Genomic DNA, 17,256 nt, shown 5'->3' with positions numbered 1-17,256 from the left:
CATTCTTTTTTTTATGGCTGAATTGTATTCCATTGCGTGTATGCACCACATCTTCTTTATCTATTCATCTGTCAATGGACATCTAGGTTGCTTCCATGTCCTGGCTATGGTAAAGAGTACTGCTATGAACACTGCGGGGAGCGGGGTGGCCAGGGGGTGGAATTCTCAGGTGGCACAGTGGTAAAGAACTCACTTGCTAATGAAAGAGACATGTGTTCAATCCCCAGGTCAGGAAGATCCCCTGGAATAGAAAATGGCAACCCACTCCAGTATTCTTGCCAGGACAATTCCAGGGACAGAGGAGGCTGGTGGGCTACCATCCATGGGGTTGCAAGGAGTGTGCCACAAGTGAGCACACACACATGTAACTACTATGAACACTGGAATATGAATATTTTTTCAATTATGGTTTTCTCAGGGTATACTCCCAGTAGTGGGAATGCTGGGTCATATGACAGTTTTATTCCTAGTTTTTAAAAGAATCTTCATACTGTTCTCCACAGTTGAAAAGCTTTTATAAATTATACTTCAATGAGGTAAAAGATTATTGTGAAATAATACTATACACCAATATTGTTCAAATAATTTGTCCACCTTTCTTTTCTTATAAATAAAGGAATATAAAAGTCTTATTGTGCTTAAAAATAATCAAGATAGTTGTGAATTATTTGAATACACTGGATGTATTAAATTGTATTTGAACTAAATAAGACTCTTGATACACTCCAACACAGATTATAAAATAGAGAAATACCTGAACACTGAAGCTGCGACAGAATTTGAGCTCCTTCAAAGTCATGGCTTGTCATCTTTAAATTAGGCTTGATACAGCGAATAAAGCTTGCTCCCTAGAAGAATAAAGGTACTTTAAAACATAATACATGCAGCATTCTTCTTTTTCTAAGAATTCTAGCAACTTTCAGAGCATATTATCATTAAGTTATGAGCTTCTCTTAAAATAATCACTAAGGAACTTAAAACAACTAGCATACTTTTACAATGTAAAGCATTTATATAGTAATAATGTTAGAAAAATACTGTTTTATATTTGAGTGCAAAAAACTGTGTTATTGTAAAAAGAAAAGTCTTTCATAATAAAATATGTCAATATATTTAAACAATATATTTCATAGGATGGCATACATGTGATTATACTCCACATTTAAATGTATTTATGTGCTATGCTGCTGTGATAAGAAAACTGCCCTATGACAAGATGAGCAAATAAAATTATGCCTCTTAAAATTTAGGGCAAAGTAATAAAAAAAAAAATCAACTTTTCTCATCGTTCTACTTTAGAAACATACAGTAGGTCCCTGAGCTGCACTACTGTACATCTTAAAGTTTTGTTAAATGGTATGTATTTTAAAAAGCTTAAAGGCATTCATTTGGAGTCAGTGACCAGATCATGCTGAACGAGGCAGAGAGAACACTGCCACAGACACAGTGAGACTGCTGGGGACTGAAGCTGATACACTGAACATCCAAGTAACGGCTTCTCTTCCAAGCAGTCACACCTGCAAAGCTCAACAGTTATATCAACAATGATGCTCACTGCAAATGCTTTTAGATACTTTTTAGAAAAGCCTTTAAAAAAAAACACACAACTATAATATAATCGTTTAACAGTAGCATCACATTTGGATGATAAAAATAAAATACCTCATCAGGTTTAGTTTTCAAAGAAGTTTTGTCCTTAAGAGATAAATATTTGCAAACAATGAAGATATTTAAGAGAATTTCTTAATGGTTTCAAAAGCAAGTCTAACAATAAATTAAGCAATAATAGCACAGAGAATAAATATTTGGCTTTTCAAAATGACTACTTGAAAATGAAGAGTATTTAGTTAAGTTCTGTGGATTTGTTTAAAAAATAATCTTCTCCTGAAGTCATGCTTCATTAACATAAGCCACATATCAAATTTCTTTCTATGGTGAATTTTCTTTAAACAAACAGAGGGAATTAAAATGTCCAGTTTTTAAAAAAGCCTCTGGGGAACTACTGCCTCTATTATATGGCATAAAAATTCTACATCCATTTTTTCCATATCAACACTGTCACATCATGCTGTCCTGTAACACTGAATGTTACCACCAGAGAAGTACAATGAAAATGAATTACATGCACTGTCTTTAATCCTAAAAAATACATCTTCCTTCTCCATAATAACTAATTGTTTTCACTCTCCTGAAGTTACAGGATAATCTTAGTAACATTCAGAGAATTCTTTATGTTTATAGCAATTTAACTGCACACATACATTTGACTTGTCTTCAGAACAAACCTAACCAAAATGATAACCATTTTAAAAACTGATTTTCTTTCAATGAGAAAATTTTTTTTAATAAATTTTTAATTATTCCAAGTTTACTGTGCTTATTTTAATAATTACTAATAATAGTTTAAGAAGATCATTTAAAAACCCTTTTTTTTTTAAAGTATACTCACTGTACTTCGAAGTTTATCCAGAAGCAAATTTAACTGTGTCTGTAGAAGAAATCATTTCATTATTTCAGAAAGCAAAAGTACACAACACCATAAGTAAAAATTAGCTCTTCAACATGCAATAATGCTCATCTACAACATGTTACAATTTAACAGCTCTACACAATCTCTTTAACAGAGAGTAACATGCAAAAATGTATGGCTAATACATAACACCAAGGACAATAACTTCAATATACAGAACTTGTGTAATTAAAAGACTGAAAATTAGCAATACTAGAAAACATACATGCATGCTTGGAGGTGGGGTGAATGAGGAAAAAGGATACAAGCAATGAAAGAAGTAAATGAAAATGCAGGTGTGATGCATTCAAAAAGGAATCGATGCAGCAGTATGTGAATACGTGGCCAGCTGGGTGTAGCTTGTGTCACACTCCATTAAGGAGGAGGGTGTGTTTAAAATATCCACTCATGCTATATATTAGAACTGTTTTATGTAACACCTATCATAAATGAAACCAACCTGCCTATCTGTTGAAAGCCTCTTTACTGTTTTAAAATCTCTCATTTCAATTATTTTTAAAGGCTAGGACAATTTTCTCAAAGCAAAATTCACAACAGACACTATAAGTAGTTACTGTGCTTTACTTTTTAAAATAATATTAAGTGATTATAATTTACTCTGGCTCAGGACGTTAAAATCATATATTCCCTTTCCTTCTCTGCAAAGTAAATTGTGTAAAATTGTTATATTGATTTTATACTGGGATGCTTACTGTACTACTTAACAAAAGATAAATTAACATATCTACTTATAGCTATATTTAGTAATAATAATAGGTATACTTTACTGAATGCTTTCTATGAGTCAAACACTGCTCAAAGCTTTTCACAGGTACTGTCTAGTTTAATCTGCACAACTCTAATTAGGGATATATTAGTCTCATTTTACAGGTGAAAGCATTGAGGCCCAGAGAGATAAATTATTTGCCAAGATCATGGAGCTAGTAAAGGCAAAACCAAGATTCTAACAAAGGCCTAACACCAAGGTTCATTCTCTTAAGCACAATACTCCAGCACACTTCACACATTATAGGCTTAAGTTATAAAAACACAATGAATTTAGATTAAAAGAATACACCCATTTATCTGGTTGCCACAGTTTTGACAACCTTAACCAGTCTGGACCAGCACACAAATGAAAACCAAGTGTAAGAGCCGCTAATTTGGAAAGAAAATGACTGCCACAAAGCCCATGGTTCCTAATCCATAGCACAGTACTCTCCCCAAAAATGGAGATAAAGTGAGAATGAAGAATAGAAGCAGCAAAAATGAACTACAGTATCTGAGAGAAGAGGGAAGAATGTCCATTACCAAAGACTAGTGGTCAAAGACCACAAGGCATAACAGCCTTATGCAACTCATGCTTTATTTGTATTTTATTTTAAAACATACAATTGCTCCTGTATATAATAAAAGAATAAGATTTTCATTAAAAAGAAAAACTTTTTCTAAAACACTAATAGTAAAAGAGTTCTGTTTCGATAACCTGAAAACGTCACATTTCACTGGAAAGCCTCTGGTTCTCAGTGATGCTCAGTAGTGTAAATGCTAGCCTGTTTTGTTTTATTGCCACACATAACTTGAATTTAATAAACTATTCTACTATACTTAAAAACAAGAATTACTATTATTTCATTTCAAAGCATCACAACAGAACACTTTGAAATTTTATTATTAATGTTACAGCTTTTAGTTACAGTTTTCAAGTAGTCTGAAGTGCAAAATGCATCCTATTGCATTTAAGCAATTTTAAGCACTTAAAGTCTTAACATAAACTACCTTAGTCCAAAGAATTTTAAGAATGTTTTTTATTGTATTTATATAAACTGTCTAAAATTTCAAGTGTGTTCTTGCCAGCAATACTAATATATCATGTAGGAAAATACTTAATAAATGATCTCTATTTCATACAGACTACTGTACTATTTTAAACCAATCTGTCAGCACATGTTTATGTAAGAATTTAAGAATATCCAAATAAGAGAAAGAATACTCAAGAGAAGAAGCTCATAATTAATAAGAGTTTAAGACCTTTTATTCAGTTACCTGAAAAATATGTGACAAGCTTTCTCTTATATCTATGCTTCAGCTTTTGTTTTATAACCATGATTTTATCAAGTTAGTTATTTAGAGCCCATTTCAGCCCACAGTGGATTTCAGGAAGCTTACATTATCAGTATCCTAGTATTCTGAGTCTTAATTAAATACTGTTCCTAATTAAATCATTTTTTAATATTTGAAGTACACAAAATGAAAGGCATATGTGGTTTTCTTATAAATGGAACAAGACTGTGGAAATGTATAAGAGAGAAATTAATTCTTTTTATTTTTTTCTATTCATTATCATTTATTCATTAAAAGTGATACAAAGTTTTTAAATTATCTTTTTATACACAAAATACTCAACAGTTAGAAACAAACAGGAGTGTTCCATTTCTTAGATGCATCATGTGACAATTCCCTGTCAGACCTCAAGGAATAAATAAATTCCTGATCCAAAATCAGTGAAACAAATGAAGTGTTCTTCAGCGTTAAACAATACGAAGGGTTTGCCACACCAAGTATTTATCTTTTATGGAAGTTATTAAAAGCTTTAATCAAATTTTAGTGTAATATGCACACCCAAAATGCACTATGAGAGAGAACACATTAAAAATGAACTACAAACTGAACCATTAACTGAGCCAGGCTTTAACACGGCAGCCGCTCTATTAAGGAGGAGTCCACGAAGGTGATCATTTACCTGAAGCCCCTGGCAGTGCCTGCTTTTCCTCTCTCAACTCAACTAGGCCTCTCTAGCCATCTCGAGCTGGACTACTCCAGCTAAAACAAAACTGCTGAATGAGGAAGGAAACAGAAAACACGTGGGAAAGAGAAGGTTTGAAGGTCAACCAGACAGTAAGCAGAAGCAAGAACATTAGGAGAAGCAATCAGACATGTGAAGCACCAAGAAGGAACACGTTCATAAAATTACAAGATTTCTGTATGTTCCGTTACTATGCCAACTTTATGTTCTTTTGTATACAAACATCAACAATTCAGGGTCTGCTCTTTGAATCTCACTCATGGGATTTCTCCGAGTGAACTACATTATCCACTGGATAGTGTAAAACACAATTTTTTAATACAGTAAGAGTAAAAAAAAAAAAAATTCTAGCAATACATTTGCCATAAATACCTTAAACTTGTTTCCCACACTGATGAAGCTAAGTTTTCCCGCTTTTTGTTTAGTGTCTTTGTTGTTATTTGTGGATGACTCAAATAATTCCCGGATAAATTTATCCCTGGATTCACATATTAAGGACTCAAGAGACATATGTAAGGCGTCATTATTTTTTTCCACAAACTGCGTCTGAAAAGCAAAGCAGACAGGAATGGTTCAGTCCATCTTGTGCTGATATTCCTTAACACGGTGCTGTCCAACAGAACACTCAGGTAACAGAAACGCTCTGCATCTGCGCTGTCCAATACAGCCACCACCAGCCACGGGGACAGCGAGCGCGTGAGATGTGGCCGGGTCCTGAGGGACTGAATTTTAAATTTTGCTTAACTTTAAAAAGCCAGATGTGGCTAGACATTATGGTATTGTACAGCGCAGCTTTAACATCGAATGGTTTTCTCCCTGTAAATGTTCTACTCACTGTTTCATAGCACACTGCCCCGGCAAAATGCCGGACGATGAAGCCTTCGTCATCTCGGATGTTCCTGTGAACTGCCAGCTTAGACTTTCTAGGAATCTGAAAATCAACACATACATCAGTCATTAAATTATCAAAAATATACAGTGTTAATAACTCCCTTTAGAAAACATCTGGGATGTGAAATACTTAAAATCAAAAAGGGAGTTTTCATACTTTATACAATCATATTGCTCCTTAAGTAAGCCTTCATGTACCAATAAAATCTAGCAAATATTTTTGGTCATAATCTCTTAGGAAGAAAAAAAAAAGGAATAAGACACAAAACAAAACAAAACCACATTATTTAGAAGCACATGCAAAACACAGCAGGCATTTTATAAAGTTAACTGTTTATGTCTAAAGTAGTAGCTGCTGAATTGTCATCTGGAGCACTTTTAAACCACCAGACCATTTACATGAGGTGATTCCTAGGTGTGACCAAGGTTGAGAAGCATTGTTCTACAGAAACACCTGAAATCAGCACAGGGACTCACCAACTGATTTTAGCCATGCCTCCTAACACTTTTACACAATGAGCCCAAATCTATTTGAAGAAAACAAAATCACTTTCTGGTTGTACTATCACTATAATATCTCATATTGGTATCATTTCTAAAAGTTTCCAAAATAAAAGATCACCTCTGACCCACAAAATAGCCTAAGGTTAAGAAAGACAATCTCATTTAAAAATGAAAAAGCTAAGACCCCATAACCTCACCAGGCTTCTCCTGGGTGAGAGAGCTGGCAGACAACAGAGCCTCCCCTCTGCGTGGCAGCAAACAGCACGAGTCAGAGGGTGGCCCTGGGATCAAGATGCCAGCCTGATGCCCAAATCCAACACTTTTTCTCTGTTCTAGGAAAGGAAGTCGCTTGCCCTCTCCATGCCCGTCCCCTCATCTCTAGCATGGGGAAGCAAGCAGGAGCAAGGGCAAAGGATTACTGTGAGCTTAGTCACTCAGTCGTGTCCGACTCTTTGTGACCCTACAGACTGTAGGCTGCCAGGCTCCTCTGTCCATGGGGATTCTCCAGGCAAGAACACTGGAATGGGCTGCCATGCCCTCTTCCAGGGGATCTTTGCAACCCAGGGACTGAACCCAGGTCTCCCACATTGCAGGCAGATTCTTTACCATCTGAGCCACCCGTGAAGCCATTATGAGGATTAAATAAAGTAATTCAAACAAAATGCTTAGAATGCACTTGGCACATGGCAAGCAATTCAATAAATGATTATCATTATTTATATTTTCAAAGAAACACAACAAAAGTAGTGAACCATACAAATTAGAATTTACTGCTGTGCTCTTGTTCTGTTTTGAGGAAAGTGACCAAAGCCCATTCCTGATGCTTTTGTTGGCTGTCCTTGGAGCACTATGTCTCAGAAACCTTGGTCACAATTTGTTGACCAGCAGTCAGTTCTCTTGGCAAAAGTGACTGTGCATCCAGACTGGTTCTCATAGAGAGCAGTGAATAAACAGGACGGGATACACGTCTTCAATCTTAGCGGAAGTTTTCCTGGGGACCCACGCTGTTTTATTTCTATCTCCACTGAAGTGAAGAGAGGCAGCCTTCACATCCCAAGATTTATTTAAGGACACAGAAGAACTGCAAGTCAATGAAACAGGTGGCTATGGGATGCAGTCTCCAGAGAAAGTTAGCATAATTACATCAGCTTTTTCAGTAAATGCCTTCAACCTGCTTATGTTATGATGTATGGAAACAAGAATATCTGCTTTCATTCACTTCAACTCCTGGACCCATCAAAGCAATGACTGTTATACTATGCCCCAGTCTCAAAACTGTAACAGTATAGGAGGCAACTGCAACTCTGAACAGCTTTTCTTTTCTCTTCCATCTTCCTTCCTTCCTGTCTTTGTTGTTCTAAGATGAGGTAGCAACTATCTACAAGGGTGAAATTAACATCCACATTTCTCTGTGCTACTCTGCTCATTCTGGGTCCAAGGACAGAGTTGTGTTTGGATTACGTCAGAGGATGTAGGTTGAGTGTAATGATGAACACAGAGCTACCTAAACAAAGAAAACTCCTTGAGATGCACACTCCAGCCTTATGGAGAATGGCCCTACTGATCACCACCACTGGCAGGGATTCAAGCACAGCTCTATGACACAACAGCAGTCTAGAGAATCAGGTCTTCTGACACTTTTTGGAAGAGTACTTCTCATTTATTTCTCTCTGTGTCTCTTTTTGTCTCTCTCTGTGTCTGTTTTACCCTTCAGCTAATTCTTCTGTTGCTTCAGCTTCTATGACCCTTTCTAAGCACAATTTCCATTCAAAACTCATAAGGAAAGAGCATCAAATGAAATTACTGATCATTAAATGAATTGCTTCTACCAGTCAGACTCTTAGCCACAAGCTTTGCTGGTTTTACAAACGTGCAGACAGGTGGCTGCATGTGACTCTAGGTCCTAACACCCCTGGGAAGTGATCCACTTCACACAATACCTAACAGAGCAACTGATGGCCACTTCATCCAGAAGGGAGAACATAAAAACAGTACATAAATGTACAAAAAAATGTACATAAATCTTTTTGTACATCTTATATAGGAGAAATGTATTTTATATCCAGCCAAAAAGGCCTTGATTGGATAGATCAGCAGCAGCAAAGATATACAGATATAAATTAATGGTCATCTATAGAAGACACAGTGCTGGATTAATTATAGAAGATGTATATAGTTGTTCAAAGCCTTACATAACTTAAGAGTCTAATTATCTAATATCTAACATCTAGCACATCTTTCTGAAAGTTTCTCTTCCAACCAGAGCCTCAATTTTGAAATGACAAACTCACAGAGAGTCGGAAATGGTCTTTGTGCTTCTGGTGAACTGCAGATGTGAAGTGTTGATCACTTGGCTGGGGAAGGCGATTTTCTTCATCCAAAATATCTAATATTCCCATTAATTTTGCTTCAATTAAATCTATTTCAAAAAATTCAAATATGACAGGGTAAAAACACAACACTTTAAACTTACTGATCACAAATTTTGAGGGCTGGTCAGAAACAAAGTAACATGATTTCACTGTTTTCTCTCAAAAGCTACAGAGAGTAAATGAATTTTATTTTACATCTGACAATTTATTAGAAAGCAACATCATATACTCAACACAGTTTAGAGAACAACTCTATAAAGAAAATGACTAACGTAATAACCATCCTGGCTGTAAGCTAGGACAGAGGCCAAAGAGCCAGCAACCTTCCTCTCCCAGATGACCTCTATATTCAAAATGAAGTAAAACTACAGAAGCTTTTGTAAGTGTAGGTTTTCAAAACTACTTACAGATATGGATTCAAAAGCTTTCCAGCAAAACTTCACCAACAACACGTATTTATGTTCCTTACATTCATATGTTTTGAATTTACTGCCTGCCCAAAACAACTATAAAATGTAAGCTGCTTAAATGCAGTAGATAGAACTGTTAAATGGGACAGACTCTAAAAGACAGGAATTAGGAACAAGATGGCAGAGGAGTAGGTGGACATCGAGTACATCTCTCTCTACGGATACATCAGGAACATAGTTTCAGACACAGAAGTGCATGCAGAACACCAGCTGAGAGTGGCCTGGAGTACCTGACCAGCAGAAAACAATATACAGAACCACGCAAAACCCGGTAGGAAAAAGGAACTAGGGGGAAACACAGGAGTGTTAGTATGGTTGTACCTGCCCTCGGCGGGTGGGGGAACTGAAGCAGGGGTCCAATCCCCACATCTGGGCAATTGTCTGAGTCAGAGGAGAAACATTTAAGGCTGAGAGTGAAACAGCTGATCTGTGGCAGCCTAAATGGAATGAGAATCAGACAGTCCTTGCCACAGCCATACATACCCTGGAGAGGGATGCAGGTCCCCTGGAAGGGGCAGCAGCTGGAAGCTGGAGTTTAGGGATTGTGGAGCAATCCCAGGGCAAGAGCTGCTGTTGACTGCAGAGAGACAGGCCAAGGGGATGTGAGGGAGGAGAATATGGTGGGAAATGCCTGTGGAGGAAAGCCAGGCAGCCATGGAAGCAAGGCGATACTGCTGAGTCACACATAAGGGATGGAGCCATCACCACAGCCTCTCTCTCCACTCGCCAGCATTAGCAGGTGAACAACAGAGAGGCTGGCCCATCAAATACCTAAGGCACTACAGAGTAGGACCCCAGCCAGGGAGCCCCTTTAAGTGCCCGACACAAGTATATACTGAGTAGGATCCCAGTCAGGGGGGCCCCCTCTATGTGCTTGACACCCCAAACAACAGAGAAGGACCCCAGGCAAGGGAGCCCTCTAAGTGCATGAATGGGCGGAGCTACAGACAAAGGCTGGCCAGAGGCCTTCTGATCACCAGCTACAAGAAGCTCGAAAAAAGATTCTGAGAGGGCCATAACTCCTGCCAGGGAGGCACTCCATGTCCCTGCACACTTGGTGCCACCAGGGTCCCCACAAGCCAAGCAGCTGCACCTCACCTCTCACTGGTGAGCTGCCACAGGCAAAAAAAGTCTTCCATCTATGCGCACAGGGTCACTTCAGTCATGTCTGGACTCTGTAACCCTGTACACTGTGGCCTGCCAGGCTTCTCTGTCAGGGAGTGGGGCTCTCCAGGCAAGAATACTGGAGCATATTGGCCAATACCGGTTGCCATACCCTTTTAGAGCACTGTATTTCCTGCTGCCCTAGCTTCTAACTCCCCCGAGTACCTGATGCTGCCAGAACCCCTGAGACCCAAGCAGCTGCACCAACTCCACACCTGGCCCTCATGGGGAAAACCCAAGTCCTCCAGGGCAGCCTCAGGAGCAAACCCCAGTGGATGACCCACATGCAGAGGTGGAAATAAAACCACAATTGAAACCCGGGTGTAGTGTGGCTGAGGAAGAAGACCTAAAACCTTCCCACCAGCTGTACAAGCTGCAGATTAAATCCGTACAATCATCTAGGCAGACTCTGTGTCTATGGAATATATAAAAGGCCACTGAGAGCTCCCACAAAAGAAAATGTACTAGTCCTGACAGCTGTAGACATTGGAAGCAAGAATGCACAGGAGTAGGACCAGATTAGAATCTGAGCTGCCCCACAGCAGGTCCAGAGATCAGCACAGTGTTGGAGGGCATCCTAGAGAGGTGAGGGGGACTGTGACTTCCAGCGAGGGAGAGGACTCTGACAGCAGGGACCCAAGAAAAACATTTATTCTTCTTATGTTTGACTTATTCTGTAGATTCTTTTGGATTTTTTTTCTTTTTTCCCCCTTGCCCCCCCTCTGTTGCAGTTGTCGATTTTACTGGCACTATGAAACCTAATTAAGCTTTTGAGCTTTTCTTTTTTTCCTCAGTTACATTTTTTATTATTGTTATAAACCTCTGCCTCTACACTGGGCTTTTTCAGTTTTGTGGAGTTTTCCTTTTTTTTTTTTTTCTAATTTTTTAATATTACTTTTTAATTTTTTAAACCTATTATTTTCCTACATTTATCTCTTTGCTTCTCCTACTGTTCTTTTCCCCTTTCAATTAATCCTTAATGTACATAAATCTTCTTTATTTACCTTTATTTAACTTTGTATATCTATTCTTTCTTTCCTTATATCTCAACATATTTGTTAATGTTATTTTCATTGTTTTATTCCCCAGTTGGCACCTTGCTTTAGTTTTGTTTTCCAGTTTGTGCTTCAGTTAGTTTTGTTCTGGTAGATACAATTTTTGGTTTCCTTTGCTCACTGGGTCAGTCTATTATACTTTATTTTTGTTGGAATGCTTTGATTTTGTTTATGGGTGGATATGTATATGTGTTTATTCAGTCACACTTTTTATTGTTGTTATAAACCTCTGCCTCTACACTGGATTTCTGCGGTTCTGTGGAGCTTTCCTTTTTTTTTTCTTTTTCTTCACTTTTTTTCTTTTCTCTTTTTTATAATTTTTAATTTTTTTAAACCTATTATATATTTTCTACATTTATTCCTTTGTTTGCCTTTCCTACTGTTCTTTCCCCCTTGCAGTTAATGTTTAATGTATATAAATCTTCTTCATCTACCTCTATTTAACTTTGCATATCTATTCTTTCTTTCTTTTCTTTCCTTCCTTTCCTCTCAACACATTTGTTGGTTTTGTTTTCATAGCTTTATTCCCCACTTGAAACCTTGTGTTAGTTTTGTTTTCCAGTTTCTGCTTTAGTTAGTTTTGTTCTTAACTGGTAAATATAATTTTTGATTTCCTTTGTTCACCGGGTCAATCTACTGTACTTTATTTTTCCTGGACTGTTCTGTCTTTGCTCATGGGTGTATATGTATATGTGTATGTTCCATTTTTTAAAATTATTATTTGCCTGATTTTGTAACTGCCATTTGTCTGGGGTTCATCTTTGGTTTCTCATTTTTGGATATTTGTTTTAATCTCACTTAATGTCATAACAAACCACTTGTGGAATCTTCATTCCTGACCAGAGATCAAGCCCTAAGCCTTTGGAGTGGGAACACTGACTCCGAGACCCTAAACTACCAGAGAACTAACCCTGCTATTGCTGCTGCTAAGTCACTTCAGTTGTGCCCAACTCTGTGCGACCCCATAGACGGCAGCCCACCAGGCTCCCCCATCCCTGGGATTCTCCAGGCAAGAACACTGGAGTGGGTTGCGTTTCCTTCTCCAATGCATGAAAGTGAAAAGTGAAAGTGAAGTTGCTCAGTCGTGTCCGACTCCTAGAGACCCCATGGACTGCAGCCCACCAGGCTCCTCTGTCCACGGGAGCATCAAACAGTGAGAACTCACACAAAGGAAACCCCTTGACTGCAAGGCCCAGCATCACCCAACCACGAGTGGTGCCCTGTGCAGGATGCCCCATCTGAACAACAAACAGAACAAAAATACAAACCCAATCATCAGCAGACAGCATTACCATATCACTTAGCCTTGTCCATCAGAGGAGAAACAAACAAACAAACAAGACCTCAGCATAAATCTCACCCTATAGGAAGCTTACACAAACCCCTGGACCAAACTTAGGAGGGCAGAAACCCAAAAGGAAGAAAGAATTCAAACTTGAAGCCTGGAAAAAGCAGACCTCAAATACAATAAGTTAAAAAAAAAATAATGAAAAAGCAGAGAAATACTACACAAATGAAAGAACAAACGAGAAATGCAGCAGTCCAAATAAATGAAGAGGAAACAGCCAAACTACTTAAAAAAGAATTCAGAATAATGATAGTAAAGATGATCAAAAACCTTGAAAACAAAATGGAGAAAATGCAGGAATCAATTAACAAACATCTAGAAGAATTGAAGAATAAACACACAGAAACAAACAACACATTTACTGAAATTAAAAATACTCTAAGAATAATCAATAGCAGAATATCTGAAGCAGAAGGAATCAGTGAGCTAGAAGGGAAAATGGTGGCAATAACTTCTGAAGAGCAGATTAAAGTAAAAAGAATGAAAAGAACTGAGGATAGTCTCAGAGACCTTGGAGACAGTATCAAAAGCACCAACATTTGAATTAAACATTCAAAGAAGAAGAGAAAAAAGGGGTATGAGAAAAATTTTAAGAGATTATAGTTGAAAATTTCCCCAACATGGAAAAAGAAATAGTGAATCAACTCCAAAAGGCACAGAGTCCATACCGGATAAAACCAAGGAGAAACACACCAAGACACATACTAATGAAACTAACAAAGACTAAACACAAAGAAAGAATATTAAAAGCAGCAAGGGAGAAGCAATAAGTGACATACAAGGGAAACCCCATATGCATAACAGCTGATCTTTCAGCAGAAACTCTGCAGGCCAGAAGGGAATGGCAGGATATATTAAAGTTCTGAAAGGGAAAAATCTACCACCAAGATTACTGTAGCTGGCAAGGATCTCATTCAAAACTGCTGGAAAATTCAAAAGCTTTTTCAGCCAAGCAAAAGTTAAGAGAATTCAGTACCACCAAACTGGCTTTACAACAAATGTTAAAGGGATTTATATAGTCAAGAAATAGAAGAGAAGAAAAAGATTTACAAAGTCAACCCCAAACAATTAAGAGAATGGTAACAGGAATATATACATCAATAACTACTTAAAATGTAAATAGATTAAATGCTCGAACCAAAAGACACAGACTAACTGAATGGATACAAAAACAAGACCCATATATGCTGTCTACAGGAAACCCACTTCAGACCTCAAGACACATATGCACTGAAAGTGAGAGGATGGAAAAATATATTCTACCCAAATAGGAAGCAAAAGAAAGCTGGAATAGAAATCTTCATATAAGATAAAATAGACCTTAAAATAAAGAAGATTACAAGCACGGGCAGCTGCAACGGCGCACAAGAGCAGCAGAAAGGAGCTACACCACGTCCGAGGTCAGGGGCGGAGCCCGGGAGAAGCTACCCTGTGCTGAAGGTAAGGAGCAGCAGCTGCACTTTGCTGGGGCAGCCGTGAAGAGATACCCCACGTCCAAGGTAAGAGAAAACCAAGTAAGAGGCAGGCACTTAGAGAGGGCATCAGAGGGCAGACGCACTGAAACCACAATCACAGACAACTAGCCAATCTGACCACATGGACCACAGCCTGGTCTAACTCAGTGAAACTAAGCCATGCCCTGTGGGGCCACCCAAGACGGGCGGGTCATGGTGGAGATGTCTAATAGAATGTGGTCCACTGGAGAAGGGAATAGCAAACCACTTCAGTATTCTTGCCTTGAGAACCCCATGAACAGTATGAAAAGGCAAAATGATAGGATACTTAAAGATGAACTCCCCAGGTCAGTAGGAGCCCAATATGCTACTGGAGATCAGTGGAGAAATAACTCCAGAAAGAATGAAGGGATGGATCCAAAGCAAAAACAATACCCAGCTGTGGATGGTACTGCTGATAGAAGCAAGGTTTGATGCTATAAAGAGCAGTACTGCATAGGAACCTGGAATGTTAGGTCCATGAATCAAGGCAAATTGGAAGTGGTCAAACAGGAGATGACAAGAGTGAACATCGGCATTCTAGGAATCAGCAAACTAAGATGGACGGGAACGGGTGAATTTAACTCAGATGACCATTATATCTACTACTGTGGGCAGGACTCCCTTAGAAGAAATGGAGTAGCCATCACAGTCAACAAAAGAGTCCAAAATGCAGTACTTGGATGCAATCTCAAAAATGACAGAATGATCTCTGTTTGTTTCCAAGGCAAACCATTCAATATCACAGTAATCCAACCCTATGCCTCAACCAGTAATGCTGAAGAAGCTGAAGTTGAACGGTTCTTTAAAGACCTACAAGACCTTCTAGAACTAACACCCAAAAAAGATGTCCTTTTCATTATAGGGAACTAGAATGCAAAAGTAGGAAGTCAAGAAACACCTAAAGTAAAGGGCAAATTTGGCCTTGGAGTACAGAATTAAGCAGGGCAAAGGCTAATAGACTTCTGCCAAGAGAACGTACTGGTCATAGCAAACACCCTCTTCCAACAACACAAGAGAAGACTCTACATGTGGACATCACCAGATGGTCGACACTGAAATCAGATTGATTATATTTCTAATAAAAAATTGATTATATTATATTTCTTTGCAGCCAAAGATGGAGAAGCTCTATACAGTCAACAAAAACAAGACCAGGAGCTGACTGTGGCTCAGATCATGAACTCCTTATTGCCAAATTCAGACTGAAATTGAAGTAAGTTGGGAAAACCACTAGACAATTCAGGTATGACCTAAATCAAATCCCTTATGATTATAGAGTGGAAGTGAGAAATAGATTTAAGGGACTAGATCTGATAGATAGAGTGCCTGATGAACTATGGATGGAGGTTCGTGACATTGTACAGGAGACAGGGATCAAGACCATCCTCATGGAAAAGAAATGCAAAAAGCAAAATGGCTGTCTGGGGAGGTCTTACAAATAGCTGTGAAAAGAAGAGAAGCAAAAAGCAAATGAGAAAAGGAAAGAGATAAGCATCTGAATACAGAGTTCGAAAGAATAGCAAGAAGAGATAAGAAAGCCTTCCTCAGCTATCAATGCAAAGAAATAGAGGAAAACAACAGAATGGGAAAGACTAGAGATGTCTTCAAGAAAATTAGAGATACCAAGGGAACATTTCATGCAAAGATGGGCTCGATAAAGGAGAGAAATGGTAGGGACCTAACAGAAGCAGAAGATATTAAGAAGAGATGGCAAGAATACACAGAAGAACTGTACAAAAAAGATCTTCATGACCCAGATAATCACGATGGTGTGATCACTGACCTAGAGCCAGACATCCTGGAATGTGAAGTCAAGTGGGCCTTAGAAAGGATCACTACGAACAAAGCTAGTGGAGGTGATGGTATTCCAGTGGAGCTATTTCAAATCCTGAAAGATGATGCTGTGAAAGTGCTGCACTCAATATGCCAGCACATTTGGAAAACTCAGCAGTGGCCACAGGACTGGAAAAGGTCAGTTTTCATTCCAATCCCAAAGAAAGGCAATGCCAAAGAATGCTCAAACTACCACACAATTGCACTCATCTCACATGCTAGTAAAATTATGCTCAAAATTCTCCAAGCCAGGCTTCAGCAATACGTGAACCGTGAACTTCCTGATGTTCAAGCTGGTTTTAGAAAAGGCAGAGGAACCAGAGATCAAATTGCCAACATCCACAGGATCATCGAAAAAGAAAGAGAGCTCCAGAAAAACATCTATTTCTGCTTTATTGACTATGCCAAAGCCTTTGACTATGTAGATCACAATAAACTGTGGAAAATTCTGAAAGAGATGGGAATACCAGACCACTGGACCTGCCTCTTGAGAAATCTGTATGCAGGTCAGGAAGCAACAGTTAGAACTGGACATGGAACAACAGACTGGTTCCAAATAGGAAAAGGAGTATGTTAAGGCTGTATATTGTCACCCTGCTTATTTAACTTATATGCAGAGTACATCATGAGAAATGCTGGGCTGGAAGAAGCACAAGCTGGAATCAAGATTGCCGGGAGAAATATCAATAACCTCAGATATGCAGATGACACCACCCTTATGGCAGAAAGTGAAGAGGAACTAAAAAGCCTCTTGATGAAGGTGAAAGAGGATAGTGAAAAAGTTGGCTTAAAACTCAACATTCAGAAA

At 38.5% G+C, this 17,256-nt stretch overlaps 1 protein-coding gene across 14 annotated transcripts in view; it reads right to left on the bottom strand.

The window, feature by feature from the left end:
- Window positions 1-17,256, bottom strand: part of MYO6 (myosin VI) — a 162,253-nt gene that overhangs the window by 38,454 nt on the left and 106,543 nt on the right. For all 14 annotated transcript variants that reach the window (XM_027550964.1, XM_027550966.1, XM_027550968.1 and 11 more), the window contains 5 exons: window positions 9,002-9,129; window positions 6,151-6,246; window positions 5,688-5,861; window positions 2,450-2,488; window positions 755-848 (listed from right to left, as the gene is read on the bottom strand). In XM_027550964.1, coding sequence (XP_027406765.1) covers window positions 755-848; window positions 2,450-2,488; window positions 5,688-5,861; window positions 6,151-6,246; window positions 9,002-9,129 — 531 coding nt within the window. The remainder of the gene's footprint in view (window positions 1-754; window positions 849-2,449; window positions 2,489-5,687; window positions 5,862-6,150; window positions 6,247-9,001; window positions 9,130-17,256) is intronic.

The sequence above is a fragment of the Bos indicus x Bos taurus genome, chromosome 9 (genome assembly GCF_003369695.1).
Source record: "Bos indicus x Bos taurus breed Angus x Brahman F1 hybrid chromosome 9, Bos_hybrid_MaternalHap_v2.0, whole genome shotgun sequence".
Lineage (NCBI taxonomy): Eukaryota > Metazoa > Chordata > Mammalia > Artiodactyla > Bovidae > Bos > Bos indicus x Bos taurus.
This window is presented reverse-complemented; position numbering and strand designations above follow the sequence as displayed.